At 39.7% G+C, this 20,143-nt stretch overlaps 1 protein-coding gene across 21 annotated transcripts in view; it reads left to right on the top strand.

Annotated features, from left to right (window-relative positions):
- The window catches only part of by (focal adhesion protein tensin), a 324,342-nt gene that overhangs the window by 269,579 nt on the left and 34,620 nt on the right, over nt 1–20,143 (top strand). For all 21 annotated transcript variants that reach the window (XM_012285026.2, XM_076532350.1, XM_076532344.1 and 18 more), the window contains 5 exons: nt 5,459–5,680; nt 6,946–7,109; nt 7,174–7,323; nt 11,662–11,959; nt 12,689–12,926. In XM_012285026.2, the coding sequence (XP_012140416.2) occupies nt 5,459–5,680; nt 6,946–7,109; nt 7,174–7,323; nt 11,662–11,959; nt 12,689–12,926 (1,072 nt within the window). The remainder of the gene's footprint in view (nt 1–5,458; nt 5,681–6,945; nt 7,110–7,173; nt 7,324–11,661; nt 11,960–12,688; nt 12,927–20,143) is intronic.

Consider the following 20,143-nt stretch of genomic DNA (forward strand, 5'->3'; position numbering starts at 1 on the left):
CCAAATTCCCAAACTCCCAAATTCCCCAATTCCCCAATTCCCAAATTCCCAAATTCCCGAATTCCCAAATTCCCAAACTCCCAAATTTGCAAATTCTCAAATTCCCAAATTCCCAAATTTCCGAATTCTCAAATTCCCAAATTCCCAAATTCCCGAATTCCCGAATTCTCCAAACACCTAATTCACATCTTGAAATTTCCATTTCCCTAAATTCTCAAACCCCCAGATTTCTAAATTCCCAAACTCCCAAATTTGCAAATGTACACTCCCAGATTTCTAAATTCCCAAACTCCCAAATTTGCAATTCTACACCCCCAAACTTCTATCTCCCAAATTCCCAAATCTTTACATTTCCAAATACCTAAATTCTGAAATAGGAGATCCTAAAATTCCCATCCCATCCCATCCCATGTCCTCCAATTCCCTAACCTCTAAATTTCAGATTTCTCATTTACCAAATTCTGAAGCTCCCAAATCTCTAAATTACCCCAAATTCCCAAACACCCATTCCCAAATAAATTTCCAAACTTCCATCCCCACTATCAAGACATCGTATCAGTGCCAAAAGGTTAATTACCCGAAAATCAAAGTAGGTTAGATGGAAGCAGTCCAAATAAGATAGCAAAGCAGTCGAAATAATTAGATCTTTTAATTTTTAGAAGCTTCCTTGAAATCAATTCCTTATCGCTTTCAGTCCGATGCTATTCGTAGCACTTTACAATCCGTATAATTCCAGTCGTTTATATGCTACACAAGGTTTAAGCTTGTAATCTTCGTCGTGTTCTTAATTAATCCACGTTCGCCCGTTTTCCCCTTCAATTATCGTGCATATTATTTTTCCACGATCCAACGAAGACACGACGTGCAGGATTTTCGAGATAACCATCTAAGGATGCAACATGTTGAAGAGATTAAGGGTAATACAGGAGGGGAAACGTACCTTTGGGGGAGTCGTTACGGTTTATTAAGGAGTTTCTTTTTAAATTATACACCCGACTAGGCTAGCTCTTTTCTACGCATTAACGTCGACATCGGAGAAAATTATTCGCTAAAATGGCAATAAGCTAGTGCACCGTATGAACGGTGCAGGTATCAACCGATGCTCAGTCGAGATAATCCAAGTATATTGACGTTGATCGTGTAACGTATTCGAGAAACCCTTATCCACCGTTCAGACTGCGGCCATTCTTGCGAAAATACACGCCGAGAGGAACGCTGAATGCTAAACCGGCGACATTGTGAGAGAATACTGACAATTGCTCGTAAATGGTTATTGCCGAGGAGAGGTCTAATGGCGATCGTCGATAACGGTGTCGAAAGTTATGGGAAAAAGAATCCATTGATTTTCACTAATTTTTCTCTTAAATAATTCCCTTAGAGGCTACTGTGGATCTCGTCAATTAACCCTCATAGATAAACTCTTGGTGGAATTATATTTGAATTGGTGACGATTATAGAATTCAATCTTGAAAGAATTTATATGGAAATGATGATATGTACATGTGTGACCTTTCTGATGAACGATGATGTATCGATGCAATCATGTGACCTTTTGTTGACGAATGACGGTGTCAATGTATCAAAACAATATTAATATCTGCATATGTGATCTTTGGATTTTAATAAAAAGTAGACATACATGTGTCTACATATGTCTACAACTACATATGTGTACGTCCACATATGTCTACGTCTACATATGTGTACGTCCACATACGTCTACATATGACTACGTCCACATATGTGAAGAGGTTAACTCTAAAATGAAATGTCAAACAACTAAAATTTAATTTTAGCTTGTTCTCTAAATTTAAGACAAATTGTATCGTCGATGATACTACAACGGATGATGAAACTATGTTAGCTACCGTAGATGACCGTGTAGATAATGATCATGTGGGTCTAGGTTGTACGGAACGTGCTGTGCATTACTTAATTGAAGGCTATTCTAGTTTCTACACGTTGTTAATGTTTTCAGAGTCTTCTCTGAACGATTGCTTAACTCTATAACTATCAAACCTTCTTTTTTCTGATTTTGACTTACAAAATTTTTTAAAATCATTTCCTTTATGTCTGTATTTTTATCGAAGCAAGGATGTATATATTCACTTCTTACTCCTTTGTTTAATTTTTTATGCGATTTGTAACTTCAAATTATGTACGCATTATACAGTAATGCTAGTGTTAGATCTGCGATATACAATTTTATTTGAGATGAAAATCATTAGACGTCTGTAAACGATTCGAACATTTGTAAACGTTAGCCACATCATCGATCGGATCTTGGATAGTACATGCTCCGTGTGATGTACGTTGAGCGGAAAGAAGTCGATAACGATAAAGCCCACTCTCTCTTGGCGCTTTGCTTCCAATTAGAAATTAGCCGGCGGCAATTACGTGGATTAACGATAATTGACATTACCGGCGCGTCGTTCACGCTCCCGAATAATTGCTTCCTACTAATGACGTAGCCAATAGCTATCGTTTCTAACTTTACCGAACTCTGCACGATTTTAAAAACCCTCTAAAAACACCACACTACATTTTACCACAAATAATATTTTACAGAGTATTCGAAAAGACCATATTTCATCACAAAAATATAAATTGATTGTGCCTATAGGTATTAAAAGAGAGTCACATTTAACACTGGAGTTACAAGATACTTCTTTCAAAGTACACTAAACAAAGATCATTCTTAATAAAGAATTCTTAATAAATTTCTAATAGATTCTTTATAAATTCTTAATAATGAACGATCTTTGTATAATAACACAAGATGTAAAAAAAGGTTATACAACCAATGGAATATATAATGAGAAGTTGATTATCATATCAAATCAGAAGCGATAGCCAATTGCAGTACACTGACAGAGCATGCCAAGTAAACCGCCTGACTCATTGTTTGTTTCACGCTGATGCAGCGATTTTGCAGGAAGAATATCGATGAAACGTTTAGCCAGTCTTTCCTAAGCACCAACAGTTACTTAACGAAACCTCTGTATCACGGCCACCCGTGTGAACATTCCGAGGTGCAAGCTTTTGATACGCGACACCCCATTCCGAATGCAGTACGCGCGTCTTTGAAGTTACCACCGCGAACCCAGTAGCCATTAATAATTCGTGAAAATGGTCAGAGCCATGGGACGACGATCTAATGCCTCCAACGATCGCTTTAGCATTCTCTCTCGGTACAATTTTCATTCATCCCTCATGAATCTCGAAGCGATTTCCACCCACGCGCCGGTGCAAATTGAAAATTTAACGACGCACGTGGTCGGCGACAAAAAAGGCATCGGCGGATGAAAGGCCATGGAAAAGGGGTGAATATAACGGGTGAGAAAGAGAGGAACGTCTCTAAAAATACGTTTATGGGATCATAACGTGGCGAGCTGATTCTCGCGGGCAGCTTTGCAGGCGCATACGTCGCGGCTCTGTTACAGCCATAAATCCCTCCCACCGTTTTCGGTCTCACGTGTGAAATTGCTATTACGTTCTACCGCAGCTGTCGTTCCTTGGAAACCGAGCTTGGAAACCGTGCATGTCCTTGCTGTTTCTCACGCTTGGATTCGAGGATCCACGGGGGGCTCCGAGAAAGAATCCTCCGACTATTCCTGCAATTTGTCCAGCGTCGGAAGTGTCAGCAATATGACCTTACCTTCCGAGTTTCAAAATTTCATATTTCAAATTTATTCCCGCTAACTGCTTCTTCATAACATTCTGCAAAATATTAAAATTTATATAATTCATAGAGTGCACGGTAGCAATCATACTTCACACAATTCTGTAAAATTTGTATACTTCTTAAAGTGCAGGATAGTAATCCTGCATAGTACATAGTTCACATCCTGCACGATGCACAGTTCACACAGTTCTGTAAAATTTTTACACTTCATAAAGTAGATAGCAATCAGAGTTTCCAAAATGATAAATCACCCACATGATCAATAAGTCACCGAAGCCAATTCACGCTCAAGGAAGTCATTCCCCGATTTTTCGATCGCCCTTGAAATTACTCGTGTTATTCGACACAGTGAATTCACCTAATGCTCGTCTCTAATGACGAGTACTGAAGTCACGCTACCTGGACGAATTCGTTACATCATAGCTGCTTCGCCGAGAAATCGTTGCACGGACGTGCAGTGTCGATCGAGATGGTGGAAGGAGTGTACGTCAGGTGTAAGTGAAACACGGTGCGACCATTGGACAAGCAGACCAACGGATATTCTCGGAGAACACAATACCCGGCAGTCTGTCATTCCGTCGTGCAGCGTTCTCCTCGCATCCTTCTTCGCCGACTTTCCTGTCAGGATAAACGCGGTGTTCGCGTTAAAGCGGCAGGATTTCATGTCGATTCCTTGTGACACCGTGACTCCCATAAGGGCACCGGCATGCCGGATACCATGGTCGTTAGAATCGTCTATGCGCCGAAGTTCTCCAAGGTTTCCTTCATTAAAGTTTTTCTGACGCAAGGTTTCTACTAATATTTTCTGTTCTAACTGGGTTGCATATGTAGACTTGGGGATGTGTAGGTACTTGACGTGGATGTAGTTATTTGGTGACGTAGATTTGGTATCTGACTAGGTGAAGATGTAGGTATCTGACTTGGCAATGCAGATATCTGATTTGGAGGCTTGAAGATGTAGATCGAAGGATGTAGGTAATTGTGACTGTAGATGTCGAGGAACATAGGTGTCTGAATATATAAGAATGTGATGTGAGAATATCTTAAGGACGTAAGAATCTGGACATGTTGGATTTTGGGGACGTCTGAAAATATAAAAGTCTGAGTACACAAGGATCAACACATATGTGTAGGTATTTGGCAATGCAGATCTGGTATCTGACTACGTGAAGATGTACGTATCTGACTTGGCAATACAGGTAACTGATATGAAGGCTTGAAGATGTTGATTTGAGAATGTAGGTAATTGTGACTGCAGATGTCTAGGAACATAGGTGTCTCAATATATAAGAATGTGATGTGAGAATATCCTAAGGACGTAAGAATCTAGACACGTAGGATTTTGGGGACGTCTGAAAGTATAAAAATCTGAGTACACTTGAAGATGTAGATCTGAGAATGTAGTTAACTGGGACTGTAGATATCCAGAAACATAGGAGTCTAAATATATGAGAATGTGATATGTGTAGGTACAGATGTGTGAACCTAGGTGTCAAAGTAACTAGGAATATAGGACTGTGGAAATGTAAAAATGCATAAATCTAACAAATCTAAAAATCTGAGAATTCTTATCAGATGGTCAAAATCTAAGTTAAGTCACATGACCTTGAAAGGACTTAGCACCGCTTTAGTCCTCCTTGTGACACATACATAATACACATAACATACGTTACAAGTAACTCTCCTACTTACACATACGTTACAAGTAACTTTCCTAGTACACATCGAGCAAATGTAAAATTAAAAAGATGATAAAAGATGTTGATTATGCAGATACAGACGAGCTCGTCGGCGACGACACCCGCGAGGACGCCGGGCGTCGGCGCGGACGCGACGACGACAGGATCAGGAAAGGGCGGAGGCCGTGTCACGGAAGTAATGGAACTTTGTTACGTCACAGAAAGGATCATTGCTCTTTGGTACAGAGAAGATGCGCAGGGGGTCCTTGAACACGCCACGGCGTTGCTGCGAGGGAAGCACGCCGATAATTATATGGTGAGCGTTGAGAGAATGCCGGTGAATTAATGATCGCTGGCTAAGGCGTAATGTTTTTATTAAATAATCATCGTTATTAATCCGAAGCGATGCTAAGATAAATGGCACGCTGCGAGATAATCTTTCGAGGCTCGATTATCGCGTACAGCTTAACATTTCATATCCTTCGTGGATTAATCCTTAATTGGCTAAAGAAAATTATTATGATTCGAAATTAATAACTTGGTACACTATTATTTTCAATAACTTCGTTATATCTGTACGTGCGTTTTCTTTGTTATTAACAAGATTGTCTAATATGTAATTAATAATCCCACGTACAAACTCATCCTTAAGAAACTAGACAGAAGAAAATAATGAAAATTCTTCAAGGTTTCGAACCGACCTCCTTCTTTTAACGACCTTTTAAGCACTCAACTTTTCTAAATTATACGATAACACTAGTTTTATGAACTTGTTAATTGTTTGTATGGACCTAATGGATAACGGATGCACAATCGTAAAATGCAAATTACTCTAAATTTGAACCCACACTTTGGGATGAGTTTCTGATCTAGCATATCTCCTCTAGTTTAACTTCTTTTGGTTCATTAATGGTTTGTGTCATTTAGCTTCTCTCAAAATCCCTGTATCATGAAATTCCTACATTTTAAAACTGCTATAACCCAAAATAGAGATTCCGAAATTCCAACATTCCAGAATTCACATATACCGAAATTAGCTATATCTTGAAATTAATGTGTCCCACAATTTCTATGTACTGAAACTTCCATGTTCCAAAATTCGTATATTGCGAAATTTCTATGTCCTGAAGTTGCTATGTTTCGAAATTTCTATGTACCAAAAGTTCTATGTCCCGGAATCCACATATTCCGAAATTTCTATGTACCGAAATTTCTATGTCCCGGAATCCACATATTCCGAAATTTCTATGTTCTGAAATTACCATGTCCCGAAATCGTCATACCCCAACATCGCTATATCCCGAAATCATCAAATCGTAACATCGCTGTGTCCCAAAATTTCTACATACCAAAATTCCTCTGTTGCAGCTTCCATATTTTCAAATCCACATATCCCAAAAACCCCATACCGAAACACCTCCATCAATCCCCATATCTCCAAATCCCCACTTCTGTAAATCACTACATCCCCAAATCGCCACGTACCAAAGTCTCATAACCCAACCGCTAGATCCCACAACTCCATTATTCTAACTTCAGCTTAACGAACAATTCACGCAAACGTAACGATTAAACTTGCAGATATTCAACCTGTCGTCACCCGGTCGTCCCGGAGAGCCAAATACCAGGGAAGCAGGATGGCCGCAAGGGTTGGCACCAAGTTTAGAGAGACTGTGCGCTCTGTGCAAGGAGCTGGACTCCTGGTTGAACGGTGCTCCAAATCGTGTGGTGGTTCTCCACGCCAGGTGAGTCTCCACGATAGGAAGTTTTCTTGCGAAGCAAGGAAGCTCATTGCTCGACTATCTTCAGGGGAAGCAAAGAACGATTGGGCGTGGCCGTTTCTGCGTACATGAACTACAGCAGCATATGCGGAGGACGTGATCAAGCGTTGGACAGGTTCGCTATGAGAAGATTCCTGGACGACAAGATTGGATCCCTTCAGGTTCCGTCGCATCGAAGGTAATGGCTATACAGCATGATGTTACTAGCTGTTGATGTACCTTGATAAGAAATATTCCGGGTGTGGTCCGGGAGTGATTAATCGAGTCGGTCTTTATTTCGAAATTTATGATACCTTGCTCGACGACTGAACTCGTAAATCTGATCCTTCTTTTCTGCATTACATAAATTGTTATGTCATAATTAACGACCGTGTCGGGGACTCAAAACTAAGATAGTAATTATGTTATCTATCTTGCACGCTTCTGATGTACGCAGTTTGCAATTGTGTAACATTTTTACGAGACCGCTTTAACGAAGCGTTCAACCTAGAAGTTTAATACTGATGTCAAACGCTCGCGGAGAAAACGCGAGCTGGAACTTTTCCGTATTGTGCAGTTAATAACTCGGTCGGGGAACACTCCCATAAATCCATGACAGTCGCCATCAAGGTTTGTATGCGGTCTTGAACAACCTCGTACTTACACAACTAGCGTGCAGTTTATGAAGCTCTTTGTAGATATCGATTTGTAGATACAGTTCTACTGTAAACGTAGAACAGTCTCTAGAATGTCTGTATACGCTCCGAAATCCCTTGTCAATTTCTATATAAAGTTCCTATATTTTAACCACTTCCCGTGCCATTTATTTATGAGATGCGTCAGGACTAACTGTTCAGGACTATAACATTAAAACGAAGAAGGAAAATTAAAAGGTTCTAAGTATTTTATATTTAGGAACCTTGACAACGCAAATTATAGTTGGATCTAAACTTCAAGCTACTTCAAGTTACAAATTATAGTTGGATCTAAAGTTCAAGTTACTTCAAGTTACAAATTATAATTGGATCTAAACTTCAAGTTACTTCAAGTTACAAATTCTAGTTGGACCTAAACTTCAAGTTTCAACCTAACCTAACCTAACCCCTTCCCGTGCCATTGATTTATGAGATGCGTCAGGACTAACTATTCAGGACAATAACATTAAAACGAAGAAGGAAAATTAAAATGTTCTAAGTATTTTATATTCAGGGATCCTTGATAACGCGAATTATAGTTGGATCTAAACTTCAAGTTACTTTAAGTTACAAATTATAGTTGGATCTAAACTTCAAGTTACTTCAAGTTACAAATTCTAGTTGGACCTAAACTTCAAGTTTCAACCTAACCTAACCTAACCCCTTCCCGTGCCACTTATTTATGAGATGCGTCAGGACAAACAATTCAGGACTATAAAATTAAAACGACTAAAGAAAATTAAACTGTTCTAAGTATTTTATATTCAAGGATCCTTGACAACGCAAATTATAGTTGGATCTAAACTTCAAGTTGAAGAGTATTCAAAATTTGAGTAATTTTTATCACATTTGAAGTGTGAGTGCGTCACGAGTGGGACTCGTCAAAGCACAGGAAGGAGTTAACCCTTTGCACTCGAAGGTAATTTGACGATTTGCAAACAGCCACTTTAAAACTTAGTTAAAAAATTAAATGAATTTTTTTTGGTTATTATTTTTCTACTAATAATTTCGACTGTTGTTTGTTTCATTATGTTTATCCATCACACGTGTCATATTATAGAATCAGTTAAAAAATGCTTATTTCATATTATTGTATTAAATAAAATGGTGACTAAGTCACCTCTCAAGCGCAAAGGGTTAATATCCTTGTGTCCGTAACCCGTCAAATCCTTAATCCCCAAAAATTGTTGAATTTCATAAATTCCCTCTCTAAACGTCCCCCTCGGCAGATTTACCGTCCAATGGCGCTTAAAAATCATGGGTAAATAACCCTCATAAACCCGAAGCCCACCGAGTAAACCTGTCAACCCTTAGCCATCCACTCGAACGATCTTCTAACGTGTATCACCGGCTGTCGATCGAGAGCCCTCGTCGCCTTTAGGTTTCCGTCGTTTGACGCGCACACGATGATCGTAATGATCCCCCATCGAACCTCGTGTCCTTATACGTACCGAACGTCCCCATGGGCCATGGTATTCGCCGGTTCTTCTTCCTCGTTCGCCGGCCGATCGAGTTTCCCCATTAATTCCACGAGCGGCGAACATTTGCATGTCGTTAGCGCGGCCCGTACACTCGCGAACGTATGAATCCATTATCGAGGGAGAAACGCTAGCCTCCCGGAGCATAAGCTGCACACCTTAGGTGCCACCGGGAACTGGTTTTTTCGTGCCGTTGCCGATCGACCACCGATCGTATCGGCCGTTCGTTACGAGCGACACGCGAGTATTCGTGAGAGGAGACCGCGAAATTACGGCCGTGGACGCTCACGATGCTGTATAATCGGCAGGTACTTCGGCACCGTGCTCCTTTCGTACTCTTCCGTGTTTGTCGTATGTATTACAACCTGAAAATTAATTGACACGCCGGATTGAACCCTGCTGACTCGCTTTATTCAAATTGCCGACGCGGTCTCGATATATGGCCCTTGACGCGGTGTAAGGAAATTGGATCGTGTGACACGAATTGCAAGGTTCTGTGGAGGTTAGGTTTGCACTGTAATGTAATTTGTAGCATGTTGGGGTTTTGAAATTTGAGAGTTTTCAGATTTTGAGAATGTGGTGATGATGTGGGATACTTTGGAGTACTTGAGATTTGGGGACCTGCGGGATGAGGAATTAGAAATCTGAGGAACTTGGGATTTGGGGAATTTGGAGTGTGGGAAGCTTGAAACCTTAGAAGTTAGGAACCTAGGGAATTTGGGATGCTTGAGATTCGAAGACTTTGAGAATGGGGAATTTGAAATCTGAGGAATATGAGATTTGGGGTACTTGGGATCTGAGGACCTTGAAGATGGGGAATTTGAAATCTAAGGAACCTGGGATCTGGGGAATGTGGAGTATGGAAGACTTAAAACCGTAGAAGGTGGGAACCTAGGGAATTTGGGATGCTTGAGATTCGAGGACCTTGAGGATGGGGAATTTGAAATCTAAGGAATTTGAGATTTGGAGAATTTGGAGTACCGGAAGCTTGAGACCTTAGAAGGTAGAAACCTAGGGAATTTGGGATTCTTGAGATTTGAGAACTTGCAGGATGGGGAATTAGAAATCTGAGGAACTTGGGATTTGGAAAATTTGGAGTACCGGAAGCTTGAGACCTTAGAAGGTAGAAACCTAGGGAATTTGGGATTCTTGAGATTCGAGGACCTTGAGGATGGGGAATTTGAAATCTAAGGAACTTGAGATTTGGGGAATTTGGAGTACGAGAAGCTTGAGACCTTAGAAGGTAGAAACCTAGGGAATTGGGGATGCTTGAGATTTAAAGACCTTGAAGATGGGGAATTTGAAATCTAAGGAACCTGGGATCTGGGGTATTCGGAGTACGGGAAGCTTGAGATCTCAGAAATTTGTAACTTAGGGAATTTAGGATCTGAAAGAGTCGAAATCAAAGAACCTAGGATCTTGGGGAATTCAAGATTTCAAAGCTTGGAATTCAGAAAACTTGAGATGCGACCCAGAGAACAAAATTACAAAATACATCTCCATATATCGAAATCTAAAACTTCCCCAAAAAAATCTCCCAAAATTAAATTTCAACGAAATGCATCATCCGAAAACTTTTATAACTGTACGCTTTCCGCTCCAGAAACCAACTCCACACGTGACTGTTACAAATAAATTTATTCCCGTTTTCTGACGAATATAGGAGAACAAAAATATGCAATATTTAACGGGACGCTGCCTTTGCATCGCGACAAAGCATGAAATATGGATGCGGTCGTGCGAAGTAGAATACCCCATTCGTGGTCAGACATCGCCATACACGCATCTTCGCAGCGGATTTCATAAAATGGCGTTTCTTTTTTTGTTACTTTCGCACAGAGTATTGGAACGTACAACCAAACATGTGCAACGAGCACGCGAATTAATAACGCTGTTTTCAGTATGTTCACACGGTGCATTGTGTCGGAACGTCGCGTAAATACATTAAGAAATAGCCCATTCATGGTTGTACACGATGTCATGCTTGGAAACGTTGTTCAATGTTTCATAACGTTCTCTGGTATTTTTTATTCGACGTCCATTCGTGGTCAAACATAATTCTGTCCCGTTCTTTTTGTTCCCTCGAGTGTTACGTGACGTAATCGAACAACGAACTAGCCATTGCAATTGTTTTGTTTGCTGACGAGCTCGTTACCTTGACCTAAGTGATAAATTGAAAGCTACCCTAGTCTTGTTGCTGACAACTATGTCATGTCTGTTTTAATTTTGAAACACGTCATTTTATGTATATTTTATTACATGTCGTAAATGACACATTATTCACACATTATTCAGTTATTCACATATGATGTGATGATTCACATTAGTCAAACTACTAAATATAAATCTCTTCTTTGTTCACAGGTACATCAAATACTTCAGCGGATTATTATCAGGCTCCCTGCGAATCAGCCAGTCGCCCCTGTATTTAACGCACCTCACCGTTCTCGGTGTCCCATTATTCGAACCCACGGGATGTCGAGCCTTCCTGAAGGTCTACGAAGGACTAACTCCTGTCTACACCTCGGATCTTTACTCCGTGACGAACGCTCGTGAATTCACGGTCAATCTTGGAGGTCTACGTCTGAGGGGAGACATTCTGGTGAAATGTTACCACAGGGTGTACTCGAAGCAGAGCCGGGAAGTGATGTTCTCCCTTCAGGTAAACCATTAAGAGATTCTAATCGCGGAACTTTAATTAACGCTTCAAACTTTGTTGGTTGCATATATCTTGATTCTGGAATTGCATTGGCATATCTTACTGCAACATCAAGTTTCATTTATTAACACAAGGTTTAAGGAGGCTAGTAATCTGTAGTACATCATTTACTAAAACAAGGTTTAAATAGACTAACAATTTGTAGTACATCATTTGTTAAAACAAGGTTTAAATAGCCTAACAACTTGTAGTACATCATTTATTAAAACAAGGTTTAAATAGGCTAATAATTTATACAACATCATTTACTAAAACAAGTTTTAAATAGGCTAATAATTTGTACTACAACACTTATTAATACCACGTTTAAATACGCTAACAATTTGTACATCGTGTGATTACATAAATCAACTTTCACTAAATCAACGCACTAATTGATCGATCACACAATTAATCACATATAATCTCCATAACAATCTATACTACTATCATAACAATTTTTACAATATGAACTTAAAAGTACATCAATCGTATTTCTTAAAAAACCTCTTCTCACAAAGTAATTGAAGAATCCTTCTCCAACTCCCCACAAACTTCTTCAATTCAAACGCAAGACGATACAAGACGATCTTCAGAGGATGCAATTAACTAGATCGTATCGGTTTTCCGAGTCTCGTTACACATTGAAAGAAAAAATGGGGATCGTTATGTAGAGATCCATTGTTTCCGCAGTTCCACACGTGCGTGATCTCGGAGAACGTGGTGTCCTTCCCCCGATCGGAACTCGACGTGGCTTGCGACGATCCTCGATGTCCTCCCGACAGTGTGGTCACTCTGTATTTCGCCAGCGACGCCAAGCGTCAAGACGGACCCATACCTGCACCGACGCCCGCCGTGCCGCACGCTTCCGCTCACCACGACCCCATCTTGCATTGGGACAGTTATACGAATCTCGAAATCAGCGATGATGGTGAGTGAAATAGTTTGTGATCATATTTTAGGTACAGTGGAGAGCATTTATTTCCACGTTTTATGAAAACTAGTTGAGGGTTGCAAATATGGGAATTGAGGTTTGCAAATATAGGAATTTATGGATTTAGAAATATGGAGAATATGGGATTGTTTAGCAATATGAGAATTTATAGACTTAGAAGATTGAACGTATGGGCATTTGGAAATTTGCAGAATATGAAATATGGAAATGGAGGATTTAGAGACTTGGAAATGTGGCAATTTGCGAATATGCAGATTTGGGAATGTGAAAATTGGGGAAGGTAGGAATTGGGGAAGGTAGGAATTGGGGAAGGTGGGAATTGGGGAAGGTTGGAATTGGGGAATGTGGGAACTGCTGAGTGTGGGAATTGGGGAATGTGGAATTGGAAGACGTAGGAATTGGGGAAGATAGAAATTGGGGAATGTGGAATTGGAGATTGTGAAATTGGGGAAAGTGGAAATTGGTGAATGTGGGAATTGGGGAATGTGGAATTGGAAGACGTGGGAATTGGGGAAGGTAGAAATTGGGGAATGTGGAATTGGAGATTGTGGAATTGGGGAATGTGGAATTGGAAGACGTGGGAATTGGGGAAGGTAGAAATTGGGGAATGTGGAATTGGAGATTATGGAATTGGGGAATGTGGAATTGGAAGACGTGGGAATTGGGGAAGGTAGAAATTGGGGAATGTGGAATTGGAGATTGTGGAATTGGGGAATGTGGAATTGGAAGACGTGGGAATTGGGGAAGGTGGAAATTGGGGAATGTGGAATTGGAGATTGTGGAATTGGGGAATGTGCAATTGAAGATTGTGGAATTGGGGAATGTGGAATTGGAGATTGTGGAATTGGGGAATGTGGAATTGGAGAATGTAGGAATTGGGGACGGTGGTAATTGGTGAAGGTAAAATTTGGAGAAGGTAAAAATTGGGGAATATCGAAATTGCCAAATGTGAGAATTGGGAAATATAGAAATCTAAATAATCTGTTAAATTCTAAACTCTACTATTTGTAACTTCAGAACCCTGATCTTTGACAATACAAAAATTAAAAAATCTTAAAAACTGAAATTTCCAAATTTCCACTGTAAATTTCCAAAATTAGAAAATGTCAAAATTCCTCTAATTGAAAGGAATTCGACGAAGTTGATCAGCAATAGCCAAGTGGAGGGAGTTCGCGTGGAACGAGGCACTCGATTAAGTTAGATTAGAGTAGATTACAACGCGACGGTCTAATTTGGTGCAATTGCCACGGTGCTGTGTTAGATCAGGTCACAAGGAGGTCAGTGGCGAGGCTAGTTAAAACACTCTGGAAGGTGAATTGGGAGAAACTATGAAAATTGACGAAGATGCCTCTGTGAACCGTATAATTGTTTAGTAGATCAATCTCTCGTCATGCATAGTCATAGAGAAAGTCCTAAATTACGATTAAACGGTCTGAATTAACAGAAATAGTCGTTGACTTATCTTGTCGTCCATGAACTGTAACAACAACGAATCCACGGATCTTGGAAAATGATGAGACTATTAAAATGATTAATGGCACTGTTCGAAGCACGACATTCGCGGTATCTGTCAGGCTTCTTAAGAGGATTTTTCGTGTCAACCGAAGTTCGCGAGCTAATAACGGCGCGATGCTGCGTACGATTAATTAACCGATAGACCGAAACTCGCTAGTCGTAATTCAAGTGACGGAACTCATCGTCCGGGGACTAATTCGCACTAATTTTCGCCCTAATGGCAGCCAATTAACCTCGATCTGTCAGTGAGAACCAGTCAGAAATACGACTTGGCTGCGACGGGAGAGAGAACGGAGATCGAAATGGGGGAACAGGTTGAGAGGGGAGGTAAAACAGACAGACGAAAACTTTAGCAGTTGATGCAATGTATTTAAACGCGCTGACTAATACAGCCGGAAATACGTCCTGTGAGGTGAAATGGCGGTTTATCGTGGCGACACGAAGTCGTACGGAAATAGAGCTAAGGTCGGACCAATGGATGGGCAAGGTCCAGGGAAATTCCTATGCATAATCGGTTGTGGCAAAACTTACTGTAGGACAAGGGTAGAAAGTGAGCTAAGATTCGTACAATGATGGATTCACAAATTTTTTCATTTGGTATTTTGTTAAGTTGGCAGATTGTCAAGTTGTGCTTTTGTGAACTTGTGAACTTGTCACTTTGAGCATATGTGAACTTGTGAACTTGTGAATTTGTCACTTTGAGCATTTGTGAACTTGTGAATTTGTGACTTTAAGCATTTGTGAACTTGTGAATTTGTCATTTTGAGAATTTATCACTTTGTGAATTTGGGAATGTAGCTTTGGAAATATGGAAATTTGCAAATATGTGGATTTGAAAATATGAAAATTGGCAAATGTGGAATTGGAGAATGTAGAAATTGGGGAAAGTTGGAATTGGAGAAGATGGGGATTGGGGAATGTGTGAAATTGGGAAATGCGGGATTTGGGGAATGTGGGAATTGGGTATGTGGGAATTGGGGAATGTAGGAATTGGGGAATGTAGGAAGTGGGGAATGTGGGAATTCGACACTGTGGAAATTGAAGAATGTGGGAATTGTAGAATGTGGGAATTGGGGAATGTGGGAATTGCAGAATGTGGGAATTGGGGAATGTGAGAATTCGACACTGTGGAAATTGAAGAATGTGGGAATTGCAGAATGAAGGAATTGGGGAAGGTGGGAATTGAGAAATGTGGGAATTGGGAAATGTGGGAATTGGTGAATGTAGGAATTGGGAAATGTAGGAATTGGGAAAGGTGGGAATTGGAAAATGTGGAAATTGGAGAATGTAGAAATTGGGGAAAGTTGGAATTGGAGAAGATGGGGATTGGGGAATGTGTGAAATTGGGAAATGCGGGAATTGGGGAATTGGGTATGTGGGAATTGGGGAATGTAGGAATTGGGGAATGCAGGAAGTGGGGAATGTGGGAATTCGACACTGTGGAAATTGAAGAATGTGGGAATTGTAGAATGTGGGAATTGGGGAATGTGGGAATTGCAGAATGTGGGAATTGGGAAATGTGTGAAATTGGAAAATGCGGGAATTGGGGAATGTGGGAATTGGGGAATGTAGGAATTGGGGAAAGCTGGAATTGGAGAATGTGTGAAATTGGGAAATGTGGGAATTGGGAAATGTGGGAATTGGGAAATGTGGGAATTGGGAAATGTGGGAATTGGGGATTGAGGAAATTAGGAAATGTAGAAATTGGTGAAGATGGTATTGGGGAGAGTGGGAATTGGGGAAGATAGAAATTAGGGAATGTGGAATTGGAGAAGGCAAAAATTGGGAAAGGTGGAATTGGAGGAATTGGAGAATGATATTTAAATTCCAATTTAGAATGCTAAAATCTTGAAAACTAAAAAGCAACCCCACGACACAAAAACTAAAAATTTCAAACCAGAAATATACTATTTGCATAAAAAATATCGCGAATGAAATTCTTGAGTTTGGAAGAGCGATAACGGATCCACGGTCGAGACCGATTTCCCCATCCTAAATTCCGACCTACGTTAAACGAAACGAATCGTCGCCCACGCTTCTCCGCTGGTTCACCGAACCGTTTCGAATATTCGGAACGATTACGTCACCGGTGGCGCGTCCGTCAAAAGGGGAAAGAAACGAGAATGAAACGAGAGACGACTGCGATTCAATTCGTTTTGCCGATCAACCTCCAATAAACCTGTGACCCGAATTGTTCCCGATGATTACGTAGGTTCGTTTACGAGGACAAAAATGGAACGGAAGACAGGTGAAAACACGAAACGAAGGGTTGGATAAAGCACGAAGGGTGAAAGGAGATAAATAGTGTATGGGTTGGGCCAATTACTAAACGATCGGTTAACCATGATAACGATCGAACGTCTGTCTTTTAGCCAAAACGTGGGTGTGACCTAACCGAAATCAATCTTGGATGGCGATAACCGTTCGGTAAAATGTAAACGTTGTCACTGTCGAGGATCGAATCGATTCTATTGACTTCATTCTTTGGCCACATTTATATTCCGTCAAGCTGACATGGATTTTCTTCCTGTTATCGACGTGCCGCGTCACGTTGCCGGCAGTTTTTCATTTCGCCGTTGTCTCTGACGAAACGCATCGAAATAGAGCTTGATGAATGTTTCTGGTCGGCAGGCTGCGGCTTTTATATTCCATACTGTCATTTAAATGTGTCTCGTATGATCCATCATAGACTGTATAATAAAAATGTCCATGATACTTTATAAAATTTAACTGTTCCATATAATCCATCACTACGGTAAAAACGTAGGTCTATGATGGTCTATAAAATTTCACCGTGGTGTCTGCCTGGGTGTTAACCTGGTTTAGGATGTCTGCTGCTTCTTTTGGTGCGATTATTCATATCACTTCACTCGAAATCTTATATTATGATATTCTCGTATCATGAAACTCCTGTAGTGTGATTTTCAGATTTCAAATTGCCCAGACCTCAAGTACCCTAGATCCCAAATTATTATTTAAATCCCAAGTTTCCCAGATCTCTAATTTTTGAGATTCCACGTTCCCCAGATCCCAACTTCTCCAAATCTGAAAATGTCTAAATTTCACATATCCCAAATGTTAAAAAAATTTCCCAAAAATTTGTAATAATACACAAGTTAGATCAGTATAGTCACTCATATAAGGACGTGGCTGTCAACGCGTTAAAAGGCTGTAGAACGGTGTTCTGATGCTGGAAAGATCCAGCTGAATAAGAACGAAAATAAAACACGAAGAACGAGGTCTAGTTTCCAATGTTTGTACAGAGAGTCAATATTTGCGGTCGACGATCAAATTTATTATTCGATCAATGTCATTAAGCGAGTAACGGTAGAAAATAAGGATCCGAAAGTAAAAATTTAAGAACATCAGGAACTTCAGGAGACTAATTCCACATTTTTCATAATGTCTTCGCTCTGTTTTCTTAGCACACTATCGACTGTAAAGATGCATTGAACGCCTTTGTAGTAGAACAGCACTCCGATCTTTGAAGAAGTGTACTTCGATTTCAAGTGAAACGAAATGGAAAAGCTTTCCAAGAGAAATGTGTGTGAACGTTGCAGAATTTTATTTGATCGACCTGAAACGCTCGAAATTGCTTGATCAAGAAGTCCATACTATGAATGGTCGAGGCAGAAGTTAACTCCAAGATCACTATAGCTCATCGTCGTTAAAGGCGATCGTTCGTGAACCGAGAATACCAGAATTTTATTTTCTATCGCGTTGCACCGTGCGCACCCGCATGGCTACAGTATTTTACCGCTGAAGGCTAAATCTGCCGAAGTTTGTTATAGTTCGCGATAAATTGCCTAGGAAGTTGGGAGAAATATTGGAACTTTCTTTTCAAGATTCTCGCAGTTTCTTATATTAACTCTGCTTATATTTTGTACTCTTTACTTTGAATTATTCGACTTTATTAATGGGCAGATAAATTTGATCTATCGCAGTTTTTATTGTGCTTGTATCATGAATTATGTGCATAATGCACTACAGTGGTTTTTGAACAATTTTTATAGGACTCATGTGATGATATGCGACATGTGATCATGTGAGAGAAATTGTAAACTTTAGAAATTTTTATAGGACTCATGTGATTATATGGGACCTGTGTGATTATATGAGAGAAACTCTAAACTTTAGAACTTGACAAATGAGAAATTAGAAACTGTCGAACTTGAAAAATAAGAATTTGAAAACTTTCGAACTTGAAAAAATAAAAATTAAGAATTTTGTAACTCGAATAAAACGAGAATATTAAGAACGTGATAAACCGAGAATTAATTCACACATTTGTTGGACGTTAATTCGTGAAACGGAAACGAAGGTGGTTCCACTAGTGGGGATAGACGTCGGTTTATTCTTAGCGTCGGGACGCCTCTCGAGGAGGAGCTCGATAGTTTTCGCGCGATTCCGAACCCACCAAGTCCAGAGTGATCTCTGATCTTCGAACAACCAATTGTTCGCGTGATTTTGTTTACCTTGCTGGTGCCTGCTCTGTTTATATATCGCAACTGTTTGTGCAATTTGATCAGTTTTCGAAAGCGACTTCGACTGTCGAGTTCTCTGGAACATATTTGGAGAACTATATTTATAACCTTGGTGAGTGATGCATTTTTTATAATTAACCTTCTATCGTTTACTCTATCAACGTAAACTAGCCTTAATTGATAAAATGTAGGCGGTAGCTATTTGAAGATAGACTCTCAAGTCTAGCATTTAGAGTCTAATGAGACATAGGAGAATATTCACCGTCGGCAAGGGAAAGATTCAGTAAATTGTTCTGATATTAACTTCAGAAGTTTTCCAGTGTTCCTAAATATGATGCTAATTGAATTAGTTCAAACTTCTGGTTTAATATTATAGCAAGTTATAGTCACTGGTTAATGTTGCCAAGAGTGTCTTTCGAGATGAGGACACTAATTGTCATCTCATAAATCTTAATCAAAATTGCTTTCAAATCTGATCATATACATCACATTTTGCCTATGAATATTCATAACTGGTGACAAAAATTTTAACCAATTTTCAAAACTTTTATTTAATGAAATGTATTCACGAACAAAGTTTGTGTCACATGTGTATGCACCAGTGTATATGTTCAAATACTTAGTTCATTAAAAAACGAATTTCTGTAAACACTCACAAGACCTGAAAAACCATACCGAATCTCCAAATACTTTATTTAGAAATGACAAACACTCGTGAGGAAGGACTTCAAAAAATCCAAACCCACTAGTCAAAGTGTCTAAATAATTAATTCCCCAAAAAACGTATTTCTTATGAACACTCAAAAGACCTGAAAAACTTAATTAAATCTCCAAATACTTTATTTAGAAATGACAAACACTCGTGAGGAAGGACTTCAAAAAATCCAAACCCACTAGTCAAAGTGTCTAAATAATTAATTCCCCAAAAAACGTATTTCTTATGAACACTCAAAAGACCTGAAAAACCTCATCGAATCTCCAAACACTTTATTTAGAAATGACAAACACTCACGAAGAAGAACTTCACAAAATCCAAACCCGCTAGTCAAAGTATCTAAATAATTAATTCCCCAAAAAACGTATTTCTCCTAAAAACACAGTCTGAGTTAGCCAAAGAGAATTTGATTAAATCCCCAAATTCATTCAATAAGAATTCCTGAATTTCATCAAACAAATCGCAAGTAAAAGTGTAGA

This window comes from Megachile rotundata, chromosome 6, assembly GCF_050947335.1.
Source record: "Megachile rotundata isolate GNS110a chromosome 6, iyMegRotu1, whole genome shotgun sequence".
Lineage (NCBI taxonomy): Eukaryota > Metazoa > Arthropoda > Insecta > Hymenoptera > Megachilidae > Megachile > Megachile rotundata.